The 27,533-nt window shown below is 57.6% G+C and overlaps 9 protein-coding genes and 1 non-coding gene across 10 annotated transcripts; 6 read left to right on the top strand and 4 right to left on the bottom strand.

The window, feature by feature from the left end:
* Window positions 1–898: 898 nt before the first annotated feature.
* PHSY_003317 (glutamyl-tRNA synthetase) lies at window positions 899–3,707 on the top strand (the record flags this gene model as incomplete). Its single annotated transcript, XM_012333938.1, has 2 exons — window positions 899–1,265; window positions 1,492–3,707. The coding sequence occupies 2 exons, from the start codon at window positions 899–901 to the stop codon at window positions 3,705–3,707; spliced, it is 2,583 nt and encodes an 860-aa protein (XP_012189328.1).
* Window positions 3,708–3,905: 198 nt separating this feature from the next.
* On the top strand, window positions 3,906–5,627 carry PHSY_003316 (hypothetical protein; the record flags this gene model as incomplete). Its single annotated transcript, XM_012333937.1, has 2 exons — window positions 3,906–4,403; window positions 5,460–5,627. 2 exons carry the CDS (start codon window positions 3,906–3,908, stop codon window positions 5,625–5,627), a joined length of 666 nt encoding a protein of 221 aa, XP_012189327.1.
* On the bottom strand, window positions 5,048–5,154 carry PHSY_007612. Its single transcript has one exon. It is a non-coding gene; the product is annotated as a tRNA-Arg (tRNA).
* Window positions 5,628–5,734: 107 nt separating the features above from the next.
* Window positions 5,735–6,295, bottom strand: PHSY_003315 (WD repeat-containing protein 46; the record flags this gene model as incomplete). Its single annotated transcript, XM_012333936.1, has 1 exon — window positions 5,735–6,295. One exon carries the CDS (start codon window positions 6,293–6,295, stop codon window positions 5,735–5,737), a length of 561 nt encoding a protein of 186 aa, XP_012189326.1.
* Window positions 6,296–7,959: 1,664 nt separating this feature from the next.
* On the top strand, window positions 7,960–9,501 carry PHSY_003314 (hypothetical protein; the record flags this gene model as incomplete). Its single annotated transcript, XM_012333935.1, has 1 exon — window positions 7,960–9,501. The coding sequence occupies one exon, from the start codon at window positions 7,960–7,962 to the stop codon at window positions 9,499–9,501; it is 1,542 nt and encodes a 513-aa protein (XP_012189325.1).
* A 1,876-nt stretch (window positions 9,502–11,377) lies between these two features.
* Window positions 11,378–14,995, top strand: PHSY_003313 (hypothetical protein; the record flags this gene model as incomplete). Its single annotated transcript, XM_012333934.1, has 1 exon — window positions 11,378–14,995. The coding sequence occupies one exon, from the start codon at window positions 11,378–11,380 to the stop codon at window positions 14,993–14,995; it is 3,618 nt and encodes a 1,205-aa protein (XP_012189324.1).
* Window positions 14,996–15,122: 127 nt separating this feature from the next.
* Window positions 15,123–18,248, bottom strand: PHSY_003312 (hypothetical protein; the record flags this gene model as incomplete). The annotated part of the gene is made up of 1 exon (XM_012333933.1): window positions 15,123–18,248. The coding sequence occupies one exon, from the start codon at window positions 18,246–18,248 to the stop codon at window positions 15,123–15,125; it is 3,126 nt and encodes a 1,041-aa protein (XP_012189323.1).
* A 973-nt stretch (window positions 18,249–19,221) lies between these two features.
* On the top strand, window positions 19,222–22,368 carry PHSY_003311 (hypothetical protein; the record flags this gene model as incomplete). Its single annotated transcript, XM_012333932.1, has 1 exon — window positions 19,222–22,368. The coding sequence occupies one exon, from the start codon at window positions 19,222–19,224 to the stop codon at window positions 22,366–22,368; it is 3,147 nt and encodes a 1,048-aa protein (XP_012189322.1).
* Window positions 22,369–22,459: 91 nt separating this feature from the next.
* PHSY_003310 (hypothetical protein) lies at window positions 22,460–23,788 on the bottom strand (the record flags this gene model as incomplete). Its single annotated transcript, XM_012333931.1, has 1 exon — window positions 22,460–23,788. One exon carries the CDS (start codon window positions 23,786–23,788, stop codon window positions 22,460–22,462), a length of 1,329 nt encoding a protein of 442 aa, XP_012189321.1.
* A 535-nt stretch (window positions 23,789–24,323) lies between these two features.
* Window positions 24,324–26,753, top strand: PHSY_003309 (adenylate cyclase fragment; the record flags this gene model as incomplete). The annotated part of the gene is made up of 1 exon (XM_012333930.1): window positions 24,324–26,753. One exon carries the CDS (start codon window positions 24,324–24,326, stop codon window positions 26,751–26,753), a length of 2,430 nt encoding a protein of 809 aa, XP_012189320.1.
* Window positions 26,754–27,533: the final 780 nt, after the last annotated feature.

Raw genomic sequence — 27,533 nt, 5'->3', positions numbered from 1 at the left:
CTCGTTTCTGGTGGGAAAGCGTGAACGGGCAAAATGGCATTTATCAAAGTATTAATGATTTATAATAATTGAGTGAGTTCGCAGCTGCACCAAGGTCGAGCCTTGCTTGAAGCATGTGTCTCACTCACGCTGCAACTGTGGCTGAAACCATCATGGTCGGTCAACGACAATGATCAACGAGATCCATGGAATCCGACCTCTTCGATCACACCTTGAACTCGACTGTTCGCATAGTGTCAACAATCACCGAATGAGTGGCTTGTGGGCCATCTTTCCACGGCCCCTTTCTGCGGGCTGACGAGGCTAGAACGACATCGCAGTAGCCCATTCGAGTGTGTTAGCTTGAACGCCCTCTGCAGGCAAATGGATCTCGAGGATCCCTCAGTGTGGGCGGTCGTAAGAACATGTCTATGCAGAGCATTCCGTTGCAGTAGCCGCTGCTGCTCCTGCCTTATCGGAGCTACTCTCTCTTTGCAGCGGCACTGCAAGGCCGGCAAGCCCCGACTTCTTTTTGCCAGTAACGGTGTTAGATTTTCCCAATATCTCATACAAAGGCAAGATAACGAGTCAGAGCAGATCGCGATAACGGCCGGAATGTAGATCTGCGCGAGCCACACGCAGGAGAGAACGGTACACTGGCACGCGATCGGGCACATTCCTGATTTTGCACCCTCTCAAGCTCGAGCCAAATCTCAAATTTCGCAGCTCAGTGTGCAACAAACAGCGCACTGCTCAGCAAAAAGGACCAAAGAAAAAAGTTCTTCTTCTTCTTCATCCTTCATCCTTATCATCATCACACCCTCGGACCTTGGACCTCGATACATCCCGCACTTGCCAACTCTCGTACAAGCGGCATCTGCTGCCACATACCCAGTCCCGTTTCCTTTAATCCGCAAGCATGCCGCCCAAGGTCGATGTCAACGATCCAGAAAACGTACGGCTTCTCAAGCTCTTCGAGTCGCTCAACCTGAGCGGCAACAGAGCCATCGAGACGCTCACAAATCCAAAGCACGTAGCCGCACTCGAAAACGTCATCGTAGACAACCACCTTACCGACAAGTCCATCGACCCCAAGGCATCAGCGCTCATCATCTCTGCCTCCACCGCCAAAGACGCTTCCAACAAGAACAGCAGAGACTATGTCGTATCACGCATCCTCGACGGCAGCCTCACTTCATCAGATCAAGTAAACGCAGCATACAAATATCTCGATACCGTCGATGGCGAGCCAGACAAGCAAGCCTTTGACAAAGAATGCGGTGTTGGTAAGTAGGCGCCCCAACCCCGACAGCAGCTTCCCCTACAGGATGAGATACAAAAACCAAAACGCATGTATTAGAGCCGGAAGGGGGACTTGTCTCCCGCATGGCATGCAGTTTTCTATTCGATCTGACCCTTTGCTGCTGCGTTATAGCTAGATGCTCCGTCCAGGAATGCCCGTACTGACGGTCTCCTGTCTCGCTCCTTTGCATCTTGCTTATGATCCCACAGGCGTCGTCGTGACCCCAGAGCAGTCTCGCAAGGCCGTAGACGAATACATTGCATCGCACAGATCCGAACTCGACCCTGTCGAAGGCTGGCCAAAGCTCGGTTCGATCCTCGCAGGCGTCAAAGCAACGCCAGAAATGCGATGGGCAAGCGCCGTCGACCTCAAGAACTCGGTAGATGCTGCACTCCTCGCCACATACGGTCCCAAGAAGGCGCCACCACCCAAGGAAAAGAAGAAGGCCGCGGCTTCCACCTCTGCTGATGCCAAGAAGGAAGCGACAGCACCCGCCGGCCCCGTCGACCCAGATGCCATGTTCAAGGAAGGCTTCCTCGCAAACCTCCACAAGCCTGGCGAAAACCCTCAGATCAAGCCAGAGCTCAAACAGCAGCACCTCGCTGCTACCAAGGGCTTGGTCATGACTCGTTTCCCACCAGAGCCCAACGGTTTCCTCCACATCGGCCACAGCAAGGCCATCGCCGTCAACTTTGGCTACGCCCGCTTCAACGGTGGTCTCTGCTACCTCCGATACGACGACACAAACCCAGAAGCAGAAGAAGAGCAGTACTTCACCAGCATCCTCGAGACCGTTCGATGGCTTGGCTTCGAGCCTTTCAAGGTCACCTACTCGAGCGACTACTTCCAACAGCTTTACGATCTCGCCGTCGAACTCATCAAGCGCGGCAAAGCCTATGTCGACCACTCGACACCAGAAGAGATCAAGGAGCAGCGAGGTGGTCCGGAACGCGGTCCACGCAAGCCTTCGCGCTTCCGCGATCGACCCGTCCAAGAGTCTCTGCAGGACTTTGAGGACATGAAGAACGGCAAGTATGCTCCGGGCAAAGTTACGCTGCGTATGAAGCAAGATATCGAGAACGGCAACCCGCAGATGTGGGATTTGATCGCCTACCGCGTGCTCGAGGCTGCGCATCACCGCACGGGCAAGCAGTGGTGCATCTACCCCACCTACGACTTCACCCACTGTCTCGTCGATAGCTTCGAAAACATCAGCCATTCGCTCTGCACGACCGAGTTCATCCTCTCGCGCGAGTCTTACGATTGGCTCTGCGATGCACTCGAGGTGTACAAGCCACGCCAGTCCGAGTACGGCCGTCTTGCGCTCCAGGGCACCGTCATGTCTAAGCGCAAGATTCTCAAGCTCGTCAAGGAACGCTACATCGAGGACTGGGACGATCCGCGCATGTTTACGCTCATCGCCTTGAGGCGCAGAGGTGTGCCTCCCGGCGCCATCCTCTCGTTCGTCAGCGCTCTCGGTGTCACGACGGCCAAGTCGACCATCCAGATCAGCCGATTCGACCAGGCTGTACGACAGTACCTCGAGTTCTCGACGCCGCGTCTCATGATGGTGCTCAACCCGCTCAAGGTAACCATCGAGAACCTGCCCGAGGATCACTACCAAGAGCTCGAGAAGCCGCTGCATCCCAAAGCGCCCGAGATGGGGATCAACAAGATCCCCTTCACGCGCACCGTCTACATCGACTCGTCCGACTTTCGCGCCGAGGACAGCAAGGACTACTTCCGATTGGCACCCGGCAAGACCGTCGGCTTGCTGCAGGTTCCCTTCCCCATCACGTGCAAGTCGTTCAAGACCAACGAACAGGGCGAGCCTGTTGAAGTCATCGCCACCTACGGCGATGCCAGCACGGCCAAGCCCAAGACGTACATCCAGTGGGTGGCAGAGCACGCACCTTCCAAGAGTCCCGTCAAGGTGGACGAGACGCGCATCTTCCACCAGCTGTTCACCTCGGATGACCCTGCGGCCGAGGAGAACTTCCTGGACCACGTCAATCAAGATTCGCTCGAGATCGTGCGTGGAGCCATGGTCGAGGTCGGCTTCTGGCATGTGGCGAGGCAGAGCGTAGAGCAGGCGAGAAAGGATGCTGCCGAGCGCACCGAGAAGGCGGAAGCGGATGCGAAGAAGGCGAGGAGCCAGACCGAGACGCATGCGACAGAGTCGGCGGGTGCGGGCGCACCGAGCAGGAGCGCGGATCAGTTGGTGGGCAAGGAGCTGATCAGGTTCCAGGGTATGCGTACCGCCTACTTTGCGTTGGATCGTCTGAGCGGCGATTTGGGTCTATTTGGCGATAAGCAGGAGGGCGGAAAGATTGTGCTCAACAGGATCGTAAGTTTGAAGGAGGATGCAAAGAAGGATGATAAGAAGGTGGCGGTGGCGTCTTCGGCGGGCAAGAAGGCTAAGTGAGGTGCTCGTAGTGGTGAAATTGTTCGATGATATCTCTTGTCGACAGGCGTAGCATCATCGCCGTCAGAAGCTGGTCTGTCTACGCCTCAGGCCCCGCATGACGACGGAGAGCGGGTATCAACGAGCTTGAGTTTGTGTGTCCTAGCCACGAGCATAACTCAGCATTGTACATCCCGCACCCTTTCCGCACATTCCCGCATGAGGTTGCAATGCGGCGTTCCGCAGAGGTCTTTCTTGTCCGTCCGCAAGTGCACTGAACAGCTACCTGACGAAGCATATATAGACCGCTCTTTTCCTCTCGTCGTCTCCCCTTCCTCCCTTCCATCCATCATCGTCCTTCGCACTTTTTGCTCCATCCTCTCTGTCGTCCTCACACCAGACGTCTTGAATTTCAGCGCTGTCTTCACCATGCGCTACCACGACATCAGCAAAACCAACTACGGCGGCCCGTTCAACTACAAGGCCTTCTTCAAAGTCCCGATGGACGACGTTGATTTCTTCTTGGCCGGCCTGTTCGACTTCCGCTTCAAGCACAACTATCACAGGCTCCTGACCGAGACGTACTCAGATGTCAACTCTATCGGCACCTACGTCGTCGACTTCACGATCAACGACTGGCGTGATTCCGACTTTGTGCGCGAGGTCAGCCAGCTCAAGTTCTCGTACGATGCGTTGAGCACGACATTCGCGAGACCCGTAAGGTCGAAGCGCCCGAGGACGGCGTCGCTCTTCTTCGACTTGGATAAGTCACTAAAGGAGCACCATCACCTGCGGCGGGAAATGTCATGACGAGAAGTCTCTGAACCGTTCGCTGTGCTCCACTCTGAACATCGGTCTCCCTGATCCGGCCTGAAAGCGTCGTCCTCCTTGCTCCTCTTCCAAGACGTCGTCCTTCCTGCTCCGTTCGCCCATTGTCCCGCCTCCCTGCTCCTCTTCCCAGACGTCGTTCCTCCTGCTCCGTCCTGTAAGCGTCGTCAATAAGAAGTTTTCTTTGTGTTCAGAGATGCTATGTACGCCTGTGAGAAGTGTCCAGTAGGACTGCCTGCCGCAATGAGCCTTCGACTACCTCAGAGCGCCTCTTCGACGAACGTGAAATGTATTTGACGTCTTTGAAAATGCTGCGGAACAGTCTTTCCGCACTTGAGCCTGTCTGAAGTTTCCGCTTGTCTCGACATCCGCTCGAAAGGAACTCCTAGCACGAAGTTGCAATACGCGTTCCGCAGATCTCTGTCCTGTACTTCCGCACATCACGTCCTTGACCGTATTGCTGCGGACCAGTCTTTCCGCACTTGAGCTTGTCTGAAGTTTCCGCTCGTCTCGACACCCGCTCGGAAAAAAAAAGAGTCCTACGGGGATTGAACCCGCGACCTGCAGAATAAACGACTGTTAAGACGTAGCTTCAGAATTTCTACCGAAGTCTGCCGCTCTACTGCTGAGCTAAAGACCCCTTCGTCTGTGCCAATTCACTCTATTGTACATATCAAACGTCATTGTCTTGAAGAATTATCCATGACAATGAACCGGTAGAAGGCAGAGTTGAGGAAACGCAAATAATGCGCGACTGCACCGTTCCCGACACAGACAGAAGACTTGGGTGGACACACTGACATCGGTTGACGAAGAGAACGAAGACCAGACCGAGGCATGCTTGTCACATAACGATGATGGAGTGTTTGGCAGCGAAACAGAGGGTGGACCGAGACCTTTTCTTTGTGACTGTGGAGGACTTTGTTGGTCGTTCATCCCCCGTAGACTGTGTCCTTTCCTCGCTCCAACAAAGTAGCATCGGTGATATTCGGCAAGATGGAAGGCGCATGCCTCGAGGCCCTGCTCAGTGCCGTCGCAGCTCACCACAGTGTCAATGCCTACATCGCACGTATGAGAGCCTTTCGCATCGAGAGCGCTCGATATCTGCGATGATGTTTTTTTGTTTGTGAGGCTCGACGGCGCTCGACGAGACCAATTTGCAGACCTCGCCTGCTTTGGCCGGAAAGGTGCCGCTCACCCTGCCGCGCACCTAATTTGCACTACCTGCCAACCAGCACGATGAGGTCCAGCAGCTCCTGGCAGATGTCACCTGCATTCCTACTCGCCTTCAGATGCAGGAGCGCAACGACGCCTACTTTGCCAACGTATCCCTGTTTTCCGATCTGCCCATCGTCGAGCTTCCTAGCGCTCAGGTCAAGGGTAATCTCGAAAAGGTGCTCGCTGCACTGTCCCCACAAAGCGAAGCTCCGTAAGCACAAGGTGTTAGCGGTGTCCACCTTAACGGGACCAGGCCAGACTTGCGACACGCATGAACGGCAGAGTTTGATCAAGTTTTCCCCGCACCTTGCCGTGGAGATGCAGCGAGGCACCTCTTGGGGCTCCGCCGATGCCAACAGTCCGTGGTGCGGGGTGTTGCGGGGTGCAGTACTGTTCGAGACCATGGGACGGATTCGAGATCGTTTCCGAGACTTTCCGAAATGCAGCAGCGCCCACGGTGCCGTGTTGCTCACTCCGAAGGCTCTGATGCAGGCAAGGGCCAGGGTCGGTCGCGACGTTGATCGCGACGAATCGATTCCTGCCGAACCAGTTGTTCGGATCATTCCGAACGGGTCATACCGAGCTCCGACGAAAAGCAAGCGAGGACTTGGCAAACCCGCACACGAACGGATACAGGCACAGGCAGAGGCGTGGGAAGAAGCCATGCTCGAGACCAATTTCAAATGAGCGGAGAGGGCTGTTGAGCATTCCCTTCGGACGAAATCCTCCGAACAGACAGCGGCACTGGACTTGAAACTCAGGCTAGACCTGCCGCGGAAACATACGTGCAGCAATGCGGACTGACGGTCAACAAATTGAGTTGGGTGCCACGGCATTCCGTCAGAGAGAAGCAAGTCACTTCGACGGATATAGAATCAGTTAGGCAGCGGACGGTGAATTAGGTGGCCGGGTGGGGGAATTAATTGGGCCGCACCGTGCCTGTGGCTGAGCCTGATTCATTCGCTTGGCCGAGCGACTGCATGTGCAAGGCAAGTTTTGCAACTGTACGACGGCAATGCGCGCAGACGAAAAGTCAAAATTGAACAGAACCAGGGCGGAGCGGAGAGAAGCGCTGGAAAGACGAGCTGCGGGGGGAGGAGGATCACACATCAGGAAGCCGTCTCGCTTGTCAAATTCAATTATTTCATTGGTCGGTTGCAGCAACCGCCACGAGAGATCAGACTGCCTCCCACATGCAGCCCCGCCTTGCCGAAGTGACTCGCCGGTCGTTCTCGAACAGTTGGGGGGCATCGAGTCGTGTCTGACTGCGAGAACACGCCGCGACAAGGGCAATGCTAGCGACATGAGCATGTTGTGCCTTCACTTGTCCTGTGTGGGGTCCTACTGGACTTTTGTCAAGTTGGTCGGGAGTGTCGTTCGGTCGTGCTATTCGACCCGTCTGCCGTGCAGTAGCGCAGCGGCACACGAATCGGCGGGACGGACTACGGATTTGCGGCGGAAAGAAAAATAATTCCCAGTCGGGGTTTTCCAGTTGAACCTGCGGAGCGGCGGTTCACTAGTCACAAACACGGCAATGTGGCACGAAGCGTTCCTCGCACCTAGACAGCGTGGCGGTTTTGGCTCTCTGCAAAATTCAGGCTGGGCGGAATGGCAGCCATCATTTCTCGGATCGACCGACTATACAGTCCGAAAGGCTCGTCATGTGCAGGCGTGCGGCATCCGAGCTCTGTCGCCCCCAAGCAAAGGGCGCGGCATATCCTGACTGATGATCTTATCCCACCCCATCAATCAGCGCGAGACAGTATTGATGCGCGACGCCTTTCTCGAAGCTTGATTGGCTCGGCCTTTTGTCCCACCTCGCTTCTCCGCACCAGCTGACGTTCGGCCGCTGTGCCTCCCCCTTTTTCGATCTTGTTGTGCTTTTGCTCTTGTCTTGCCTGGCTTTGTGGCGCCTGCGGACCCTGTGAGCGAGCCAGAGGGCGAACGAGTGGGAGTACAAAATTTGTGGGACCGTAGTACAGGCACAGGCACAGTGGGCCATGTGACGCGACCTGCCCGTCCCTCGACGCTGCCCCTTAGTCCTCACCAGGTATAAAGGCCTATACCATCAACGCTCATCTCCACACCCCATTGTTCTTCCCCGCAACCTCCTTCACCCCAACAGGCTCAAAGACTCGACTCGTACCGGTGACGTTCCATTGCAAAGACGCGGTGGAGTTTGGAGCGAAACGAAAAATCATCCCCCTCCCCCTCCTCATCGTTCAACATGATCGACCCAACTCACGGCCTCTTCAAGCTGCCCACCAAGGAGCAGCGTAGGATCGAGCGTAATGGAGCACCGCTCAACCCTATCAAGCTCGCCCTGATGCTCACTCCACTTCAGGGTCTCATGTTCTTCTCCGGCTGGCTCGCCTGGACCGTCGATGCCTGGGACTTTTTCGCCGTCTCGCTCTCCGTCACGGCTCTCTCCAACCAGTTCCATCGTCCCACCCGCGACATTACCACCGCCATCACCCTCACACTGCTCTTCCGTTCCGTGGGAGCCGCGATCTTCGGCGTTTTGTCCGACAGGTACGGACGAAAATACCCCTTGGTCATCAACCTCCTCATCATCGCCGCTCTTTCTCTGGGATCTGGTTTCGTCCAGACATACCAACAGTTCCTCGCTGTTAGATCCCTCTTTGGGCTTGGAATGGGGGGAATTTGGGGCATGGCGACGGCCACGGCCTTGGAGAACATGCCTGCCGCTCCCAGAGGTCTGTTTTCGGGTATCTTGCAACAAGGTTATGCTGTAGGATACCTTTTGGCGGCTTCGGTCAATCTGACGTGGATTCAGAGGTCGCACAACTGGCGCATCCTCTTCTTCCTCGGCGCAGGACTCTCCGCTGTAGCCGCTGCGGTTCGACTGCTGCTTCCCGAGTCGGAACTGTTCCTGCGTCAAAAGGCTCAGCGCGAGGTTTCGGGTGCCGTCGGACAGAGCAAGGCCAAGGTGTTCCTGACCGAGCTCAAGGAGATGCTCAAGACGCACTGGCTTCGATGCATCTACGGCATCCTGCTCATGACCGGATTCAACTTCCTCTCGCACTCGAGTCAGGATCTTTACCCTACCATCTTGCAACAGTCGAAACTTCTCACGGCGAAACAAGCTTCGAAGGCGACCATCATCTCAAACTGCGGTGCCATCACTGGTGGTTTCCTCGCCGGCTACCTCTCGCAATACCTCGGACGACGATTGACCATCATCCTATTCGTCGTCATCACGGGAGCGTTGATTCCTGCTTGGATCCTGCCCCACAGCTTCAGCGCGCTGTCTGCCGGCGCCTTCTTCTTGCAATTTGGTGTCCAGGGTGCATGGGGTGTTGTGCCCATCTACCTGTCCGAGATTGCTCCTCCCGCATTCCGTGCTACGTACGCCGGGTTGGCATACCAGCTCGGTAACGCTGCTTCGTCTGCTTCGTCCCAGATCGAGACTGTCGGTGGAGACCATCTGAAGGAGCGCAACCCCAAATGGCACCCTGGATCTCCTTCCACCGTGGAGGAGTTCATCCCTGCCTACGCCAAGGTCTCGGCCATCTTGCTCGGCACTGTCTGCGCATACCTGCTGATCGTCGTCACATTCGGTTGGGAGTTCAGGGGTGCAGAGTTTGAAAAGGCTCTGCCGGCAACGATCCCTGGTGCGGGTGAACAGGATGGTGCTCAGATGGAGAAGGAGGCCAAGCGCGATGTGAGGGACGCTTACGACGAGGACAGCATCGAGCACGTTGGCGACCGCCGTGACAACGCTTCGGACGACGGAAAGAAGTTCTAAAACTCGGGATTCGAGAGTTCTCATGATTGGGTCTCATGTGTATGTACTAGTACGACTCTGTATGCGCTGTTGCGATTGATGCAATACTTTTGATTGCTCAGCATAAATTATCTGTGTAACAACTGAAGATGCTCGGTTGCATACTGAGCGACGAGGATGAGCTTGTGAAAGAAGATCACGGAGCTCATGTGACCGAATTGTCGGGAGAGCGAGCGAGGGAGCGATGATCGCGACATGCAAGGGCTTGGCGAGGGTTCGAAAGTGCGGGGAAATCGAACCAGTGCCTTGGCTTGTGATACAACGACCACTTGTCGGGATCGCGTCCAACTTTGCGGAAGATCGCGCAGGTCTGCTCATGTCTCACTGTAAATGACGTGCGGGCGAAAGTGTCCCCAAAACAAGGCTGTCTCGTTTTGAGCCGATGCGCAGTACTCGGAGATGTGCATTCGAAGGCGGTCAGCATCGGGCTCAAGACATGAAGCATTTCGCGGTAGCAACCGGTAGAGGGCATGGAACCACACAAGCATCGTCGAGATTCCAGGATCGCAATCAGGCACCAAAATGGTGCAACGAGTACAGTCGCAAACGATCGATACGATTCGGTGTTATGTTGATGGTAGCAGCGATTCGCAAGCCTCGAATGCTATGGGAGAGAATTCTGATAGGCTGCTGCAGCATCAGAATGCGCGATAAGTGGGAAATGCACGGCTTGCATATACAAGATCGAGATCGTGTCGAGCTGCTACAGGGGTACTGACTTTGTCCAACGGATAGCCTGCCAGAACCGCACTCAGAGTGGGTGAGCAAAGGGGCTTCTCATGTTTCCGCGTGCACTCTGGACGGACGGGACGTCAAGCACCTCTCCTGCTGTCAGTCTCACGAACTTTAGCAGGCCATCAGTCGCGTGACAGAACGGAACCGATATCCAACACAGCGGATGCGAATCGCTTGCGAGCTTAACCTGACAAGCTTGGACCGGCATCCCTGAACAAACTTGCCAGATCTGTCCCGGCCAGTCGCAATCGCAACGGTTCCAGTCAAGTCAGACACCGGCCAGATAGAGTTGATGAATGCCAAAAAGTGCTCGACCGGGAAATCCGACACATCGGCGACGGCAGTTCGGGCAGCTCCGAAAATGAGGTGGCCTGCAGTAGATGGCTTGCTGATTGTATGCGAAATGCATGTGTGCAGCCTCGCTTTGCTTTTTTAGATTACAAGGCGGAGTCAGCTCCAATCCAGGCTCGTGCTGGGTCGGTGTGCCTGGCAAAACTGCAAGCGAATGAATGTTAAGCTCGCGCAAGGCGGCTACTGGCTGCACGCAATTCCACGCTCAGACTTGGCTGCGTGAGAAGTGACTCTTCTGACTCCTCCACGCCGCTTCGGCATAGCCATTCTGGCTGCACTGCACCTCATTCAGCAGCAGCAGCAACGTCGCTCGTTTGCTCTGCATTCACTCTTGCTGCTGTTTCCATCCCTCGTTTTCCTCGTCTCCACCACCATCGCCCTTCCATCGTTCGCATCAAAGCTCCGGCTCAAAGACTAGGATGTCTTCCCAGTAAGCGTCTCCGTCCGACGCTCTCTCCTCGGACAAAGCTACTCTGCAGCACCACTTGCTCGTCTCCAACGCATACCAACCCCGCTTTCTCGCATCTGCCCGCCTTGTCGCATACTTTCGTTCTCAATGTCGGCCGTCTTCGGTCAAGGTTGCCGATACTCTGATTATCAAGACACCAGTCAACTCGTCCCACTCTCTACCTTCCATCCCATCTCGACTTCTACCCTTCGTCCGTAGTGTTTTCCAGCCAAAGAACATCTCTGGTCGCCTCCGCTAGTCATCTGTAAAGCCACAGCTTCTCCGCTCGGGAAACTCGGCGCCATGCCGCCTCCTTCCTTCTCCCATCAGACTGCTGTGGTCTTGCCCCGAGCTATCCAGTCGTGGCTCAAGGACATCATACAAAAGATCCGTTCGACCCTTTTGGCGACCGACGAGGCCAAACGGCACTCCATCCTCAGCAGCATCGAGTCAGCCGTCGCGGAACAGGCTCAGACCCTACAGACCGCAGCCCAAGCCGACGAAGCGAACCATCCGCCCGCAGCAGGCCCGTCTCCTTCCGCTCAGATCCGGTCACAGATCTCGGTGCGTATCAACGATGCCATTCAGACTCTGCTCCAATCCGAGCTCGAGACGCAGCAGCACGACAAGCTCCCGGCTTTGGTCGACGTGCTCTTCGTTACCATGCCCTTGCTTGGACCCATGTCCATCGTGATGGAATGGTGGGATCTCGTTCTCTGTCCTCTGCTCAAGAATGCTTCCGTACAGAACATCACCGCCAACCGCGCTCGCGAGCTCGTAGTCCGTGCCATGGTCGCTGCTCCGACCACTGCCTACGAGGACGAGCCTTCTCCCGTCCCAGTCTGGCCTGCTGCTCCGCCCGCCGAGCCCTCTGCCGAATCGCCAGCATCTGGCACAAGTCCACGTCGGGCCCGCGCCGCACCGTATCCCATGTCAGCCGCCGCCCCAATAGCCTTGTCCTCGTCTTCCTCGCCTTCTCGGCAGCAGCCACGCAGCTCCTCTGCCAACGCGGCTTCTGTTCCCGGCAGTCGCTCCGCATCCATAGGATCACGTCAGGACACCTTTCGTCGCTTCACCCAACGCATCCTCGACCTCTACCTCGCCGAGGCAGCACAGCAAAGTCATCCCATCGCTGCAGACGACGCAGGCTATAGGGATCAGAGGCGCTCGAGCGCTCCGGACGCCTACAAGCCTGGCACCACAGGCCATGAGCACGGCGTCGCGAGAGATCTCAGTCAAAGCCTGCTCATTCGCGACCCTGGCGCAATCGTCTGGAAGGGCAACCTCGAATCCATCCTTCTCGTCTATAGCAACGAAAGACCCAAGGAATTTTTCCACCACATCGCCGAGTCGTTCAACGATCCAGCTGCTCGTGTTCCGCTCCTCTTCCTGCTCTCCACCTTCTTGCGCCTATATCCCATCCACGCCTACCACATCACTTCGACGGCGCTCCCACGCATGCTCATCCTCTCGCTTCAGCTCGACACCTCGACCACCTGCGTCTCCATCGGCGTCACTGCCTTCATCATGCTCATTCCCCACATTCCCAATTGGATCGCCAACGGGGGTGCGGGTGGACTACCCACACTCCTCAGCATCTTTGCGCGCATCGTCGACTGGAGACGTCTGGGTCACGGCTGGGAGAGCCGCGTCGGTGACGATCCCGAGTTGCAAGAAATCCGCCGAGAGAAGGACGAAGAATTCACCGAGATCGATCGTCTGAGCAAGCGCCTCAACATCAAGCCCTCTTTGCGGTGGAACCGCCTCGAATCGTCGTTCGACACCACCATGTCGACGCCACCCAACGCGGAGCATCTGTTCACCTTCGTCTACGGTCTTTTCCCGTGCAACGTCATTCGCTTCTTGCGTTCGCCCATCGATTATCTGCGCAAAGCATCGTTTGAGAGCCCCTTCGAAGGGCCTTGGGAGGACATGATAGACGAGGTCGCCGTTCAGAGTCGCTCGGATCCCATCCTCCGTCGACACACCATCCATCCCGCCATCATCACCATGGACGCAGAGACCGAGTTGACCGACAAGCAGCGCTGGTTGGATCACGATTCGGCCGACATCAACGCCGAATGTCTCGGCCTGTTTTTGGGCAAGTGGCACGACGTCAACTCTTCGCACATTGTGCAGGCCGAGCGACAGCGAGGTGGCTCTTTCGGCCACTATGAGGGCCACGACGACGAGACCGCTTCCGTGTTTTCATCCGAAGCCAGGCTTGGTGGCTTCGACATGGGACGACGACGCAGCGCTGCAGCTCTGTTGCATCCTTCTTCGCCTGGCGGATCGGCGTCCCGACAGTTTCAGAGACTGCCTCATTCGGTCAATCCCGACGACATCTTGCTCACGTACGCATCGCTGCGATCGGGAGCACCGCTCATGCCCTCTACGACGGCAGCTGAGGCTGCGAGCATCAGCGCATCCACACCGTTGGGCTTTGGGTCCACGACGCAGCCCATGGGGGCTGCTGCGCAACGACTAGATGAGGCGACGGCACCGGTACATGGAAGAGCAGCAGGCGGTATGACGGCGAGTGGCACGCTGTCGAGGTTGCTTCCGGCTGCTAGCGCTGCAGCGGCGGCGACGCCTGCCATTGTGACGGCGATGGGCAGCTCTAGTGCTTCGCACGTGCCATCATCCATGCCGGCGTCTCCGGCCACGCATGCTTCGCTTGCTCGCGTACGCTCGCGTTCCGGCTCGCTGTCGTCGTTGCAGTCCAATCACAACTCGACGAGCCCTGCAACGCCGCTCTCGCCCACGTCGACCGGAAGGCATCCTTTGGCATCGAGCCACCTGCCCCTCGATCCAACGTCGACGCCTCAACCAGCATCCAGCGAACGAGCTTTCCGGGCGATCCCGTCGTATGACACGACCATGTCCACCGCGGCCGCTAGCAGTCTTGGCAGCGATGCATCCAACATGTCGTTCCTTCAACGTGAGAACCTGTTGCTCCGCAACGAACTCAACTTCGAGCTCTACCTCAAAGAGCAGCATCTGCGACATATTGGACGACTCCACCGTGAAAAGGTGACGGACACGGCGCTCGAAGCGGAACGACAGAACCTCTATCATACCGTGCGTACGCTTCGCTCGTCGAACGCGGCGCAGCATTCGGAATTGGAAAGGTGCCGTGCGGAAGCGTCTGCCACCAAGACACGCCACGTTCAGTGGGAGGCGGATCTGAACAACAAACTGAAAGCGTATCGAGAGGAACGCAAAGCTTGGACTTCGGAAGCCAGGCAGCTCAAAGCGCAAGCCGAGGAGAACGCAGCTCAGATTGTGAGTCTGACACGACAGCTGGAGGAATCGGGTTCAGCGCTGTTCGAGTTGCAGACGAAACACGAGAGCGACCAGCCCAAGCTGGCCAAGTTGGAGCAGTACGAGAAGAAGATCGCACAATTGACAGAGTGCTTAGCGTACTGGGATGCCGACGTGTTGAAGTACGAGAGGCAGAGGGGCGAGATGGAGAAGCTGCTGGGAAGGTGGGATGAGATGGTGTATCTGGTCGAGGCTACGGAGAAGAGTTTGGGCGAGCTGGAGGCCAAGTGTGAGATGTTGGAGGGCGAGAAGGAGAGGTTGACGGAGGAGTTGAAAGCAGAGGTGGAGAGGGGCAAGGCGCTCAAAGGGGACAAGAAGCGGCTGGTAGAGGAGGGAGTGGAGCGGCTGAAGAGCGTGGAGGAGGAGAGAGAGGTCGTGAGACGGGAGAAGGAAGAATTGAGAGGGAGGTGCGAGACGTTGGAGGCGGAGCTGCTCGAGTTGAAGGCCAAGTTGGAGCAAGTGATGGTCGGACGAAGCAATGCGGATCAAACGAATGGAATGCATGGAAGCGCAGACGGTCCACTGGGCAGCGAGACGCTCGGCGTGGACAATGCAGACGAGGATAGAGATGTACCTCCCCTCGCCCAAGAAAAGTGATCGTTCACACCCGTAGCTGTCTCCCCATTAACTCATTCACCACAAAATGACAGCCAATTACTCGGTGCTTTGACTTCTCATTGCGCTTGACACATCACGGCAAAGACAATGCTCGGATCCTCTCTTTTCACGGGGCGACCTCCTCGCGATGCCAGGCAAAGTACTCCTTGGAACTCCCAAGCCGCTTGATCAGCTGTTCGACCTGCTTGCGTCTCTCGTCCTGCGTATCCTTGAGCGTCTGTTTGGCTTTGCGGATGCTGTACATGCTCTCGGCTGCCGCTTCGGAGGGATGGTCGCCACGCGCTGCCCTTTCGCGCTGCTGGATCGAGACGTTTTCCTGGTACTCGACGTGCTCGAGCCGGAAGCGGAGGTAGTCGATCAGGGTTTTGATGGTGGAGGGATCGTTGGCGCCCATGCAGATGCTGGAGGGGGGCAGGCCGAGGTTGAGATGCTTTTCGTCCGTGGTGTCGGGAAGTTCGGGTTTAGTGTCGTCGCCGGTGGTGGTGGTGGATGCATCGAGCGAAGTGAGCCCGCTATCGTCTCCATCTTCCCCTACTCCATCGTCGCCAGCTGCATCTCCCTTACTAGTATCCCCTTGATCCTCCTCCTTCGCCTCCTCCTTCTTCCGATTCGGATCGCTCGGGAACGCAGGCCCCATGACCACCAAACACCACGCATACCTCCCCTCGGTATACTTCGGCATCCTCTCCTGATACTCTCGCAAATGCCAATACTCGCGGCCATCCACATCCACTCCCAACGGTCCCGTCCGCAGAGCATGCGTGTCCACCGCCAGCTCCGAGGTCACCCTCGCATCCTGCCTGCGCCACGCGTGGTCCTGCTCGAGCTGCGCCTTCTCCGCCTTCCACTTCTGATACTCGGGCGAGACGATGCTCGGCGCGCGCCGGTTGAGCTCGGCGAGCTCGTCGACCATCTCCTTCTCCATATCGAGGTTGGCCGCTCGGTGCTCGCGATCCATGGCGGCGATGTTGTCGGCGGCGAGCTTGAGTTCTTCGGCTACGCTGTCGGCCATGACGGCGGCATCGATGAGCGCAGAGAGGATGGACACCTTGGTTTCGAGATCGGGGGCTTCGGTCGGCTTGTCTTCGTCCTCGGCGCGGGTGTCTTGTTTGTCGTCAGCGTCGATGTCGTTGCCGTCGCGCTTATGGTGGACGTCGTTGTCGTTGTCGGAGGTGGCCTCGTCATCCGAGCTTTCACCGGCGACGAGCCTGCGCCTCTTTTTGTGAGCGCGACCGTTGGTCTGGCGATGCTCGTCGTCCGACGCTTCGCTGACAGTGCCACCGTCACTGCTGGCCCCGTCTCCATTGGACGCGCGACGTTTTCGAGCAGCCGCCTCGGCCTGACGCTTTCCCTGATCTTCCTCTTGTTTGTGCTTCTCTGCTGCAGCTTCCTCTTCCTTCTGCTGCTCCTGTTGCAGCTTGATCGCCTGCTGCCGTCCTGTGAGCCTGACCTCTGGCGCAGATTCCTTCTCGGCAGCTTTGCGTGCGCGTCCAGATCGACGGCTGCGCGAGGTGTCGTCCGGATCGTCCATACTCTCGTCGTCGCTGGGGTCGTCGTAGACGTAGATGGATTTTTTGGTGGTGGCACGTCGACGCTTGCTAGGCAAGACTTCCGCATCCTCGACGTCGCCGAACTCGTCCTCCTCCCAGCTATCGAGCAGCGAGAGCTGGCGCGCAGTCTCATACTGGTTAGTCTCTTTTGCTCTGCGTGCTCGCGTGAGACGCGTGGCGGGTGGCGGTGAGGGCGAACGTTCTGCAGCTGCTGCCTCGACCTCGACGGGTACGTCGTGCTCGACAAAGGCGAGCGGAGCGCGTTCGAGACCAAGGATGTGGAGCAACTCGACGGCAGCTGACCACGGCTCGCCGCGTTGCAGGCTCTTGCCGTGGGTGCGGAAGGAGGTGATGGCTCGGACAAAGGGCTTATTGGGCTGGCCCTTTTCGATGTTGCTCATGCCAGCGACGGTTTTGAGAAGGCAGGCGAGCATGTCCTGCGCCATCAAGTGCGTCCAGTGCTCGAACCGGTCGAGTTGCGAGAGGACGGTCCTGTTGAGGCCAAACTTGTCGAAGCGAATCATGCTTTCGTAGATCCACATGCGTGCGCGCATGTTGTCGTGGGGCAGTTTGGTGGGGATGAGTTCGAAGACGGGAGGCGCGACTTGGGCGGGTGGCTTGAGAGGTTTGAGGACGGGTGCGCGGACGACGGAGGTAGAAAGCAGGCTGGCGACTGTCTTTTTGGGTTTGCTGCCGGGAGGAGGCGGCGTCGAGATGTCATCATCTTCGACAACTTCGGTTGCGTTGGCCGATTTGGCCTTTGACTTTGCTTTGCCGTCCTGTTTGTGTGACGCTGCCACGGCTTCGGCGAGGGTGCGATCTTTGGGCTTCGATTTCGCCTTTGCTGTAGCGGTGGAAGTTGGCTTTGGCGTGTCACCGTTTGGCTTGACCTTGGTCTGAGTTGACTTGGCTTGGCCGGCATCGTCGGTGGGGGGATCCTTTGGCTTCTTGCTTCCGAAGGGTCTGCCAAGAGGCTCGAGGCCGGCCGCTTTACGACAGACGGAGCAGACACATTTGCCGCGGCACTTGGGGCATTTCCAGGCGTACTTTGTCTCGGTTGGCGGGCAGTGCTCTGCGGGGTTAATCATCATGCGGTTGGATTTGACGATGGTCTCTGGATCCTGATCGTAGAAGCGCTTGAGGGAAGAGAAGCAGAAGCGGCCTTGGCATCGCTTTCCAGGAGCTCGCATGAAGGTGCACTCGAGGAGGGCGCCTTTGCAGTTCTGGTGGTGTTGGTGGCAAAGCTTGAGTGGCCCGTCGGGGTCGTTGACATGTGTTCGTGATCGGACGACATCGCTAAGGGGTGCAGAGCGCGACTGTGCTTGTTTGGGATCGGCAACATCTGCGCCATCTTGTTTGCGCTTTCCTTTGGCTTTGGCGGACTCCTGTTGGGCGTTGGAGGTAGAGGGTGGGGTGGGTTCCGACTTTCTCGCCTTTGGTTTGGTAGAGCCGTTGGAGGATGGTTTGGCGACGTTTGAAGAGGATGCGGATCGTTTGAGGGCAGAGTTGACAGAGGATTTGGAAGACGACAATGCTGCTCCTTTTGATTTTGGCTTGGACGAGGAGGAAGTGGAGAGATCAGGGGCATCGGAAAGTTCAGAGAGCGAGTCGTCGCCGTCGTCGTCGTCGCCGCCGCCGCCAGTGAGGTCTACGAAGACGGATGGCTTGGGTGGAGCAGCCATATTGTCGACGGGAGCGGAAAGGGGTCGGATGGGGGATGCTGAATGGAGGGAGAGGGAGGGAGGAAAGCGAAAGTCACCTGGAAAGTTGAGTCGGAATCAGAGCGAGCTGAGTTGTGTGACGAGCGCGCAGCGGGACACAAGCGGAAGTTTGAGTTGACAAGGGATCTGTCAGCTTGCTCGCCTCGTCATGTTGTATATACTGTAATTTACTCGCACGGTCTCGGCTTGTCCGGCCAAAAGCAAATCGAGGCGGCTGTATATGTCTCTGTTGGCATCGATCGAATCAGAGACCGGGCCACACGCCGAGTTCAGCTCAACTGCGTGAGCCCAGCAGGGCCGGTCAGACCGACAACGGAGCTTCCGAAGGGCAAATTGTTGCTTGAATGCTGTTCGGTGCTTGGTCTTGCAGTGGATCGTCATTTGTGATACAGCTGTCTCACGACTGCGAATTCCGATTCAGGGTCTTTCTTCTCCCATTCAAGTCTTGGACAGCGCTCGCTGCTTCATAGACGGCACAGCCGACCAAGCAAGAGCCCTAACGCGGCGACGCTTTATTGGGAAGTGCGGTCTGTGCCGATGTGAATTGTCCACATGTCGAGTCGATGCATCCCTCCTTCACCCGACACTCAGGTTCAGATCAGTGTTGAGACTGTGGTCGTGACAGAGCTTGGAGCTTATCCGAACACCGCTGCTGCTCTCGATGCTGCACTCTACGCGGACAGTGTCTCTTTTCTTCCAACAACGCGTCGCGTGAATGTTTGGATGCAGAAGCAACACCTCGAACTAATTCGCAATGCATGTTTTTCAGAATCTGACATTGCTGCTCCAATCAATTTACGCGTTTGCAAGTTTGACAGGCTGAGCTGCAGCCGAGTGTTGGACAAAGGGACCCTTGATCATGGCACTGACACTTGCACACCCTCTTCTCCTCATCATTCGCTCGATCTGCTACCGTCCTACCTGTTTGCCAAGCATGCCGCGCAAGAGGAAAGGTCCCAAACGGGAGCAAAGCGAAGGCGACCACACTCCGGCACCACCGCCGCAATCCACCGCCGCAGCTACTTCAACAGCCAACACGGCATCTACGCACCAATCCACCATGGACCGCCAACAAACCGCCGAGCTCGCCGTCAATACCGCTCACAAGCGCGCACGCTACCTTACGGAAGCCGAAGAGGATCGTCTAGGAAAGCTCGTGCATCTCGAGCGCTGGATCGAAAGCGTCGGCTACGGCAGAGGCGCGGCCTTCTGTGTCTGCGGCCACCTCGTCAAGGCAGACCCTCCAACCGGCTCCACTTCTGCCAACACCTTCTCCATCGAGCTCAGCTGCATTCAGCCTAACGATCCCTCCTCTCGCTCGCTCCTCCACGTCACCTTCCACGACGAGCTAGCGACCAAGGTATCCGAGCCTCTCCTCCTCCTACATCGCCTCGGTCCTCCAGCTGTCGTCTACCTCTCTGGCTTTGCAGCAGACCTTTCATACGCATCAGAAGCACCGCATCGAGTCTCCTTTGCTAACCAGAAAGCCGTCCTCAAGATGTCTCCTCAGCCTCCCTCGTCTGACCCGACTGCCCCTACCTCGGCTATCTGGATCGAGCATCTCGCCACTCCTCCAACAGCCTCCGTCAACAACACATCCTCAGCAACAGCATTACCAGCCGTGATCAATCCACATGCTCAACAGCCCTCTCCGCTTCCGCAGCAAGGTTCAGCCACGCATCCCCAGCCTTCGCCTCCGAGCCAGCTCAGCGATTGGTTCTCGACCCCTGCTCCCACCACCAACGCCGGCGCTCACCCCAACGCAGTCGCAACCGCCAGCGCAGCCACACTCGTCTCCTTACCGCCGCCACCACCCCAGCCAATGCAGCCGTCCAAAGCTTTCGCGTCGGCTCCAGCGATCAAATGCGAAGCACAGCCAGCAGCCTCGACCTCACGCGCTACATCACGCCAAGCCTCGACCGCCCCACCACAGCAGCAACGTCGCAACGCGCCCAATGTCAAGCCACGCCGGATGGGCAACTGCCTCTACACGCCCATGTCCATGGTCCGCGACGGCGAGCGAGCTAGCATCATTGGCGTCGTCATGTCAGCAGGCGATCCTCGCCGCTCTACCAGTGGTACACGCGATCTTAGCATCAAGATCACCATCGCCGATGCTTCCTGCATCTCCGGCACCGGCTACGCAAAGGAGCTGGCACGATCCATGACCGTCATGCTCTTTGCACAGCAGGCAGAACGCATCCCGCACAACATTGCGCCAGGTCACATCATTGCCGTCCGCAGCGTCCAGATACAGATGTTCTCCAACAAGCCCCAAGCCGTCGGCAAGTCGGCTGCCCAGTGGAGCTGGGCCACCTACGATCCCGTTTCCGGCGACGTTCGTGCTTCGTCCAACTTTCCCCTCGCATCTCACACTCCTCCCGAGTGCAGCGCAGACGAGATGGAGCATTTCCGCGACATGGCCAATTGGTTTTCCGAGCTCCAAGGCGTCGACGCCAACATTGTCACCAGATCCTCTCGCCCTACCCTCAAGCTCCGAGACGTCGGCGAGAATACCTTCTTCGATACCGTCGTCGAGGTTCTCAAAGTCTACACTCACACGCTTGCGCCTGATCTCTACGTCACCGACTATACGAATCACTCGCTCTTCTTTCGCGGCAACGACAAGTATCTGCGCGTCGAAAGCACCATCCCTTACCCGGACGACACCGATGGCTGGGGCCACGTCTTCCAGATCAGCTTGTGGGATAGTCATGCCACCATCGCCGAAGGCCTGCAGACCGGAGACATTATTCGCATTCAGAATGTACGTCCCAAACTCAACCCTCGTGGACTGCTCACCGGCGGTCTGGGCAGCAGCACCGACAGCGGCATCAAGATCCGCACGCTCAAGCCCACCGACGAAGCACGTATCGATCTCGAACAGCGACGTGCACGATTCATGGAGACGCTCATGACCGCAGAGGAGGAGGCGTTTGCCGACCGGGCTGAGCGCGAATACAGCCAATCTTCGCAGCCAGCGCACGTGAATGGGCGACAAGCGCAGCACGACGAGCAGGGAACAGACGAGGTACACGAAGGGGTCGCTGGCCCTTCACCGCCTGTACCCATTCCAACTTTAGCAGCACAGAGCGGCGCGGCCTCGCTGGCCGAAACTGGCATCGCGAACGACCCAGCTGCAGGGCCGAACGCATCAGCAGCACCTTTCGAGTCTGCGTCGACAGCAACGAACCCCGTCGGCCCTGCAGCGCGAGTCGGAGTAGCCGCCGCCACGGAAGCAAGCCCCGTGTCGTCGACGCAGCCACCGTTCCCCACTCCTGCTCAGCGTCAAATCCGTGCTGTGCAGCAAGCGACGCCGTCCAGATCGATAGACAGAGCAACCTCGACACCGCTCGGCGCAAGCGTCAACGGCAACGGCAATCGTCCACAGGACGAGCTCTCGCTCATCGAGACTCCCGATCTCAAGCCGGGTCTCCTCATGGGACCGCCCGGTGCTGCAACTCTAGAAGAGCGTCGACCGCTTCTCCGATGCAACGCACCCGCATCCATCCCGCTAACCGCGCTCGCCTCACTTCCCACCACCTCCCTCTGTCCCGGCATGTTCAAAGTGAAGGCGCGCATCATCTCCACCAATCCCGCCAAAGTGGAGCAGTGGGGTCGCGTCGAGTGCAACGCCTGCAAACGCGTTCTGCCCTTGGACCAACGCTTCTGCGTCAAGTGTGGAGACGAGGAGGGCGAGTCGCTGTCGCACTGCTTCCGCTTCGCGCTTATGCTCGAAGAGGTGGACTCCGAGTTGGTCGCTCGCAAGCAGCAGCAGCAGGGTGACAGTGGCGAGGCGGGTGTGAAGAGGACAGCGATACCCATGCTGTTCCACGGACGATCTGCCGAGGTGTTGCTGCCGTGTGTCGATCCAAAGGCGCTGTACAACGGCGAACGGTCGAGCATCAAGACGCTGAGACGCTTTCACAACCGTCTGCTCAGGCCGGTCGATTATGGGTTGGAGGCGGAACAGGTGCTTGCCGTGTACAGCTATCCGTCCAACGAGGCGGGTAGGACGGTGCGCAGGTTTGCGGCTCTCAAGGAGTTGAACTGTTTGCACAGTCCGCGCGATCTTTTGTAGTGTTTCCAGGCGATAGGTGTCACACAGACGAGAGATTTGAACGAAGAGGTGGAGGGGTGTGAAAAAGTGTGGATTGCGTTTGTGGATGAGGTTAGGCCAAGCCAGCAGCTTTTCGTACTTCGTCAGCAAAACCTGGTGCGGACTCGTCGTGTGGAGCAGCTGTTTCTCCCAATTCCCATCGATGCATATCGATCACCTCGACTGCATGGTCTCCCTCGCTGGTGAGACTGTTGTGCTTTGCCCAGGAGGAAAGGACCTGTCGAACGGGTTGAGCGTTGCTTTCCTCCTCCGGTGCTGCTGCGGGAAGAAGCATCATGAACGGTTGTCTGTACAGTGCGCTACTAACATCACCCTCCTCTGTCGCAGAAGCAGGGTTGTCGATGGACTTTGTTTCGAGACCAGCGACCTGTCTAGCGAGACTTCGAGTGAGAGCTCTGATTCCAGGCTGGATCGAACCGCCCTCCAGCAGGTCTGGTAGGGTAGGGCTGGCGAATCGCGTCATGATGAGGGAAGCGATTTTGCCGCTGGTGAGGAGGTAGTCCGGTTTAGCGGTGTCTTTGGGGGTGGAGAATCCGGCCGATCCACCATGCGCGAAGGCGCTGGCCAGTTCGACGATCGATCCACCTCTCGCCGTACCGCTCTCCGATCGTCTCGCAGCGTCAGCAGCAGGGATGCTCGGGGGTACGATAGCTGCAGCTCTAGCGATCGAAATCTTTTCCCCAAGTCGGGAGACGACATCGATGATCTCTGAACCCACCGTCTTCGGTGCCACACTCGACCCGACCGCTTGCGGGTTGCTCGACAACAGCGGGAATGCCAACAACTTCTCCACCGGCACCTCCACCAACCCCTTCCCCGCACTTTCTTCTGCCGCAAGTCCAGGGAACAACGCCACCGTATGAACGACATCCTTGACAAGTTGAGCGAAAACCTCATTCTTGGCCACGAAATCCGTCTCGCAGTTCACCTCTACAATGGCCCCCGCTGCGGCACTCGTCGCTCCGATCCCCGCGCTTTTCGCTTCCGCTTTCAGCTGACCCTTGAGTTCGACCGAGCTAGGTAGGCCGTCGGACAGGATGGTTACTGCGATAAGACCTTCGCGAGCGGAACGGGAGGCTACTTTGTCGGCCTTCTTGGCTCCGGTGGACTTGCGATCCGCTTCCAACCATTCGAGCGCGAGAGGAATCGAGTCGAGATCGGGTGTGGCTGGCGAGCGGGACGCGAGCAGCGCTTCTTTGGCTTTGAGCATCGACGTTCCGGGCACGAGCTTACGCAGCTCGGCGATGGCTTTGATCGAAGGTTTTGCGGGGGTGAGCAGCGGGGAGGAGGTGGAGAGGCATCGTGTGAGGGAGGACGCGGAGGACAGGGAGATGCGACTCGTGCGCAGGGTGCGCAGAGCGGCGGTCGACGTCGACAGCATCCTTGTGGGTTGGCGAGAGGATGACGAGGTTGGAGAGGGAGAGGAGTGGGGGGAGTAGCAATGTCTGCAGTTGTTGGTTGATCGTGTCAGGAAGAAGAATCGTTGGAAGAAAGTGATATCACCCGATGCACCCGATCGTGAGGGGAATGAGCCCGATGTGGGAGCGGTGGTGGCTTGGCTTGCTGTCAAGACCCTGAAATCCGGTCCAATGCACGGCCCGAGTCGCGTTGCACCTCGTACACGCTTGACCCCTTGCCTTGACTGACGACCATCATCACTGTCGCCCTAGCATCGCAGATTGCGATTCGCCGATCAAAACGACGAGGTGGAAGACGAACGTCGAATCTTGGATTGCTGGCAACCAAATGAATCTTGCACGATGGACTCACCATGATACCGCCGCCTCAAACGATCTGGTCACGACAGTCACTTCCACGCTAAAGCAGACCTGCAGAGCTTTCATACCACGTCGCCATCATCTGAACACACGAGCAGGCCGCGATAGACTCGATCTGCCTGTCGCCTCTTCGCAACAATGGACTCGATACCAGGCGATCGATATATTGGCGAGTATGCCAGGTGGCTGCGCATCCACGAGTCCAAGCTCGGCGATGCTGCGGCTTCGGCCGCGGCAGCCAAGAGGAACGCAGCAGCCAAGTCAGACCCATCTGTGTCTTCGCTCTCCTCAACATTCTGGAACGTAGTCAGCCTCGGTACCGCCGGCGTCTCCTCCACCGCACCCGCACCAGCCGCTCGACCCATGCTGCTGCGCCAAAACCCGCACAACCTCTTCTACCTGCTGATCCGCTTCGAAGAGCTCTCGCTCCCCGTCGGCTCCCTCGACACGTCCATCCCCTCCTCCGCCCGCCCCACCTCCTACTTCTCCTTCGTCTCCGCCACCCCTTCCTCCAAGCGCATCGACGACACCATGTCCATCAGCTCGATGCGCAGCCGGATCAGCGTCGTCTCCTCCTCCCTTAACTCGTCGCTCTCCTGGTTTTCCGCTTCCAAACCAGACCCAACCCAAGACCTCAAGTACATCTACTCATGCTTCACAAAGATCCCCAGTTTGAGGCTAGGTCCTGTGCCGCCGAGGAGGTTGGTGCAGGATTTCGAGGACTGTCCGGGTCAGTCGGCGGTTCCGTTGGATGTGTTTCGGAATCTGCAGATGCTGGAGTTGGACGAGGTGGATCCGAGGACGTTGATGGGGTGGGATAGGGTGTGTGTGGGGTTGAGGGGGCTGACGTGTAGGAGGAGTGGGGTGGAGGATCTGACGGGGTTGGTGGTGGGGTTGGTGGCGGGGGATGCGAGGAGGAGGAGGGGTGAAAAGGTGGGTGCGAAATCGAGCGGGATGGATTTGTCCGCTTCAACCACGACTGCTACCGATACAGATACCGAAGACAATCTTCCGGGCAGTGCAGAAGCAGCATTAACATCGATCCCCGATCCGATCCCTACCTTACCCCCCGACCTGCCTTCTTTCGCCTGGCATTCTCTTCGCTACCTCAACCTTTCCTCCAACGCGCTCACCTCAATCCCTATCCTCCCCCTCCTCCCGCTCACCTCCTTGACGCATCTCGACCTCTCCTCCAACCTGCTCAACTCCATCCCCCCGAGTCTCTCCCACCTCCCCTCCCTCACCTCTCTCAACATCTCGGACAACCTCATCGACTCCGTCCTGGGCATCTACCACTCCATCCCACACATCACCGTTCTCAACCTCTCGCACAACCGACTCGAATCGCTCTGCGGCGTAGAGCGCCTTTTCGCACTTCAGAGGATCGATCTTCGCCACAACTCGATTTACGAAGCAGGGGAGGTGGGGAGACTGGCGGTGTTGAAAGGGTTGCAGGAGGTGTGGGTCGGGAGTGGGAATGCGTTGGTGGAGGAGTATGTGGATTGGAGGGTCGAGTGTTTTGTCGAGTTTGCGAGGGAGGGCAGGGAAAAGGCGGTGAAATTGGATGGGGAGGGGTTGGGGTGGTGGGAGGCGCAGAGGGTGAGCGAGAGGTTGCCAGCGGTGAGCGGGAAGGAGGGAGAAGGAGGAGGGAGGATGAGGGGGGAGGAGATGGAAGCACAGCTGGCCAAGGATGTTGCGACGACCAGCGGGGTGGTGAGGAACGTGAGGCGAGCGCAGAGCAGGGTGATGGAGACGGCGAGGGGGAGGGGAAGTGATCTGTTGGGGGTGGAAGGTGCAGGGTCAACGTCTAGATCACGGTCCGGGTCACGCAGTCGAACGAGCGGTGGTCAGGCAGCCACGAGCGGAGCCGCAAGGAGGAGGAACCAGCGTGTGGTCGAACTAGAGTCTTCGCCGCAAAAGCCATCCAGTTCGACGCGACAGAGGACGCTGACCGAGTCGGATCGCATCAAGCAAGCGGCCTTGGCTAGGGATGGCGGTGCAGCTGTCGATGCTGAACCAGAGCACATCGGAGGCAAGAGTGACGCGGTGTCATCCTCAAAGACGCTGGGAAAGGGGAAAGCTGTCGACGTTGGTGTCCAAGAGGAACCAGCCAACAGCGCAGTCGAGCCACATCACTCGGCAGCATTAGCAGCACACTCTACTCTTCTCTTCGCCCTGCCTCCAGGATCCACTCCCTCAGAACCCTCGTCCTCGACGAAACAGCGATCCCTCAGGAAGCATCGCAATCCAGCCGACAGTCGAACCGCATCCGACCTCTTCGCCAGCTCCACCTCTCCCGCAGCACAGGACACGAGATCCCACGTAACGAGCATTCCGCACAACCCCGACGGTGTTGAGTCGAAGAGTTCGTTTGCAGCAGAAGCGAACGGGAACAGCGGGAAAGCAAAGTCGGATGCGTTGAGGCGCAGGATTGAGGCGTTGAAGAGCGAGGTCGGGGATGATTGGTTGCGGTTGCTGGCGAGAGGCGAGGGGGACGAGAGGAGGGTTTCGGTGGTGCGAACTGAGGCGGATCAGGAGGGAGATGCTGCAGAGAAGGACGCGCAGTAATCGATTGGTGTGTCACTGGAAAGGCTCAAGCTGGTCGACGCAGAGAAAGCACACATACCCTAGACAACGACTGTTCTTCTTGGCACACCTCGGAGCTAATCTGATAAACCCTTTGACGTTCCGGTTGAAGCGCTGGGGGACACCTTCTTTCCGGACGAGAACATCTGCATTTGCAACTCCGAGATGATCTGATAAAAAAAGTTTTCACAGTATCTGATTTCTCTTGTGTGGATGCCAAGAGAAAAAAAAGATTTGACGAGACGCTTAGCGAGAAGTGCCAGCCGAATACGCCGGCATTTTTCTTCTTGCTTCTTGCCAATTAATGCACGAAAAGACGTCACTTTTTCTCCTTCGCAACAGCGAGGTTTGGCCTGTCGATGGGTTATTCGGTTCGTGGCCGAAGTTGGATGTCGCGCTGCTTCCTGCGATGCGAGCAATGCTGCACTTTGCAGTGCACGCACGGCTCGTCTCGTCGAGAAACATTGTGATCTGATAAAATTTTTCCCTCATCTTCAGGCTGCTCCGCCCCCATTTTTAGCCGAGTTGGCGGTCCGAGCTAACTGCAAACCAAGGTTTCGTAGCGTGCAATGTGCATACTCTGCTTTCGGTAGGCAAGCTGCCGAATCGTGCGCACATAGAGCACATTGCAGTCGACGTGGGAACTAATCAGATTGTCGCATCACAAAAGAGCGGCGTGTTTCGGAAGTGCTTTCCCCTCGAGTCTTGTTCGGATTGGCTGTCCGTTGGTAGAGCTGCCTCCTTGTTGATGGGATGGTCGTA

This window comes from Pseudozyma hubeiensis, assembly GCF_000403515.1.
Source record: "Pseudozyma hubeiensis SY62 DNA, scaffold: PHS33, whole genome shotgun sequence".
Taxonomy (NCBI): Eukaryota; Fungi; Basidiomycota; class Ustilaginomycetes; order Ustilaginales; family Ustilaginaceae; genus Pseudozyma; species Pseudozyma hubeiensis.
The sequence above is the reverse complement of the archived record's forward strand: the minus strand, read 5'-3'. Positions and strand labels throughout refer to the sequence as shown.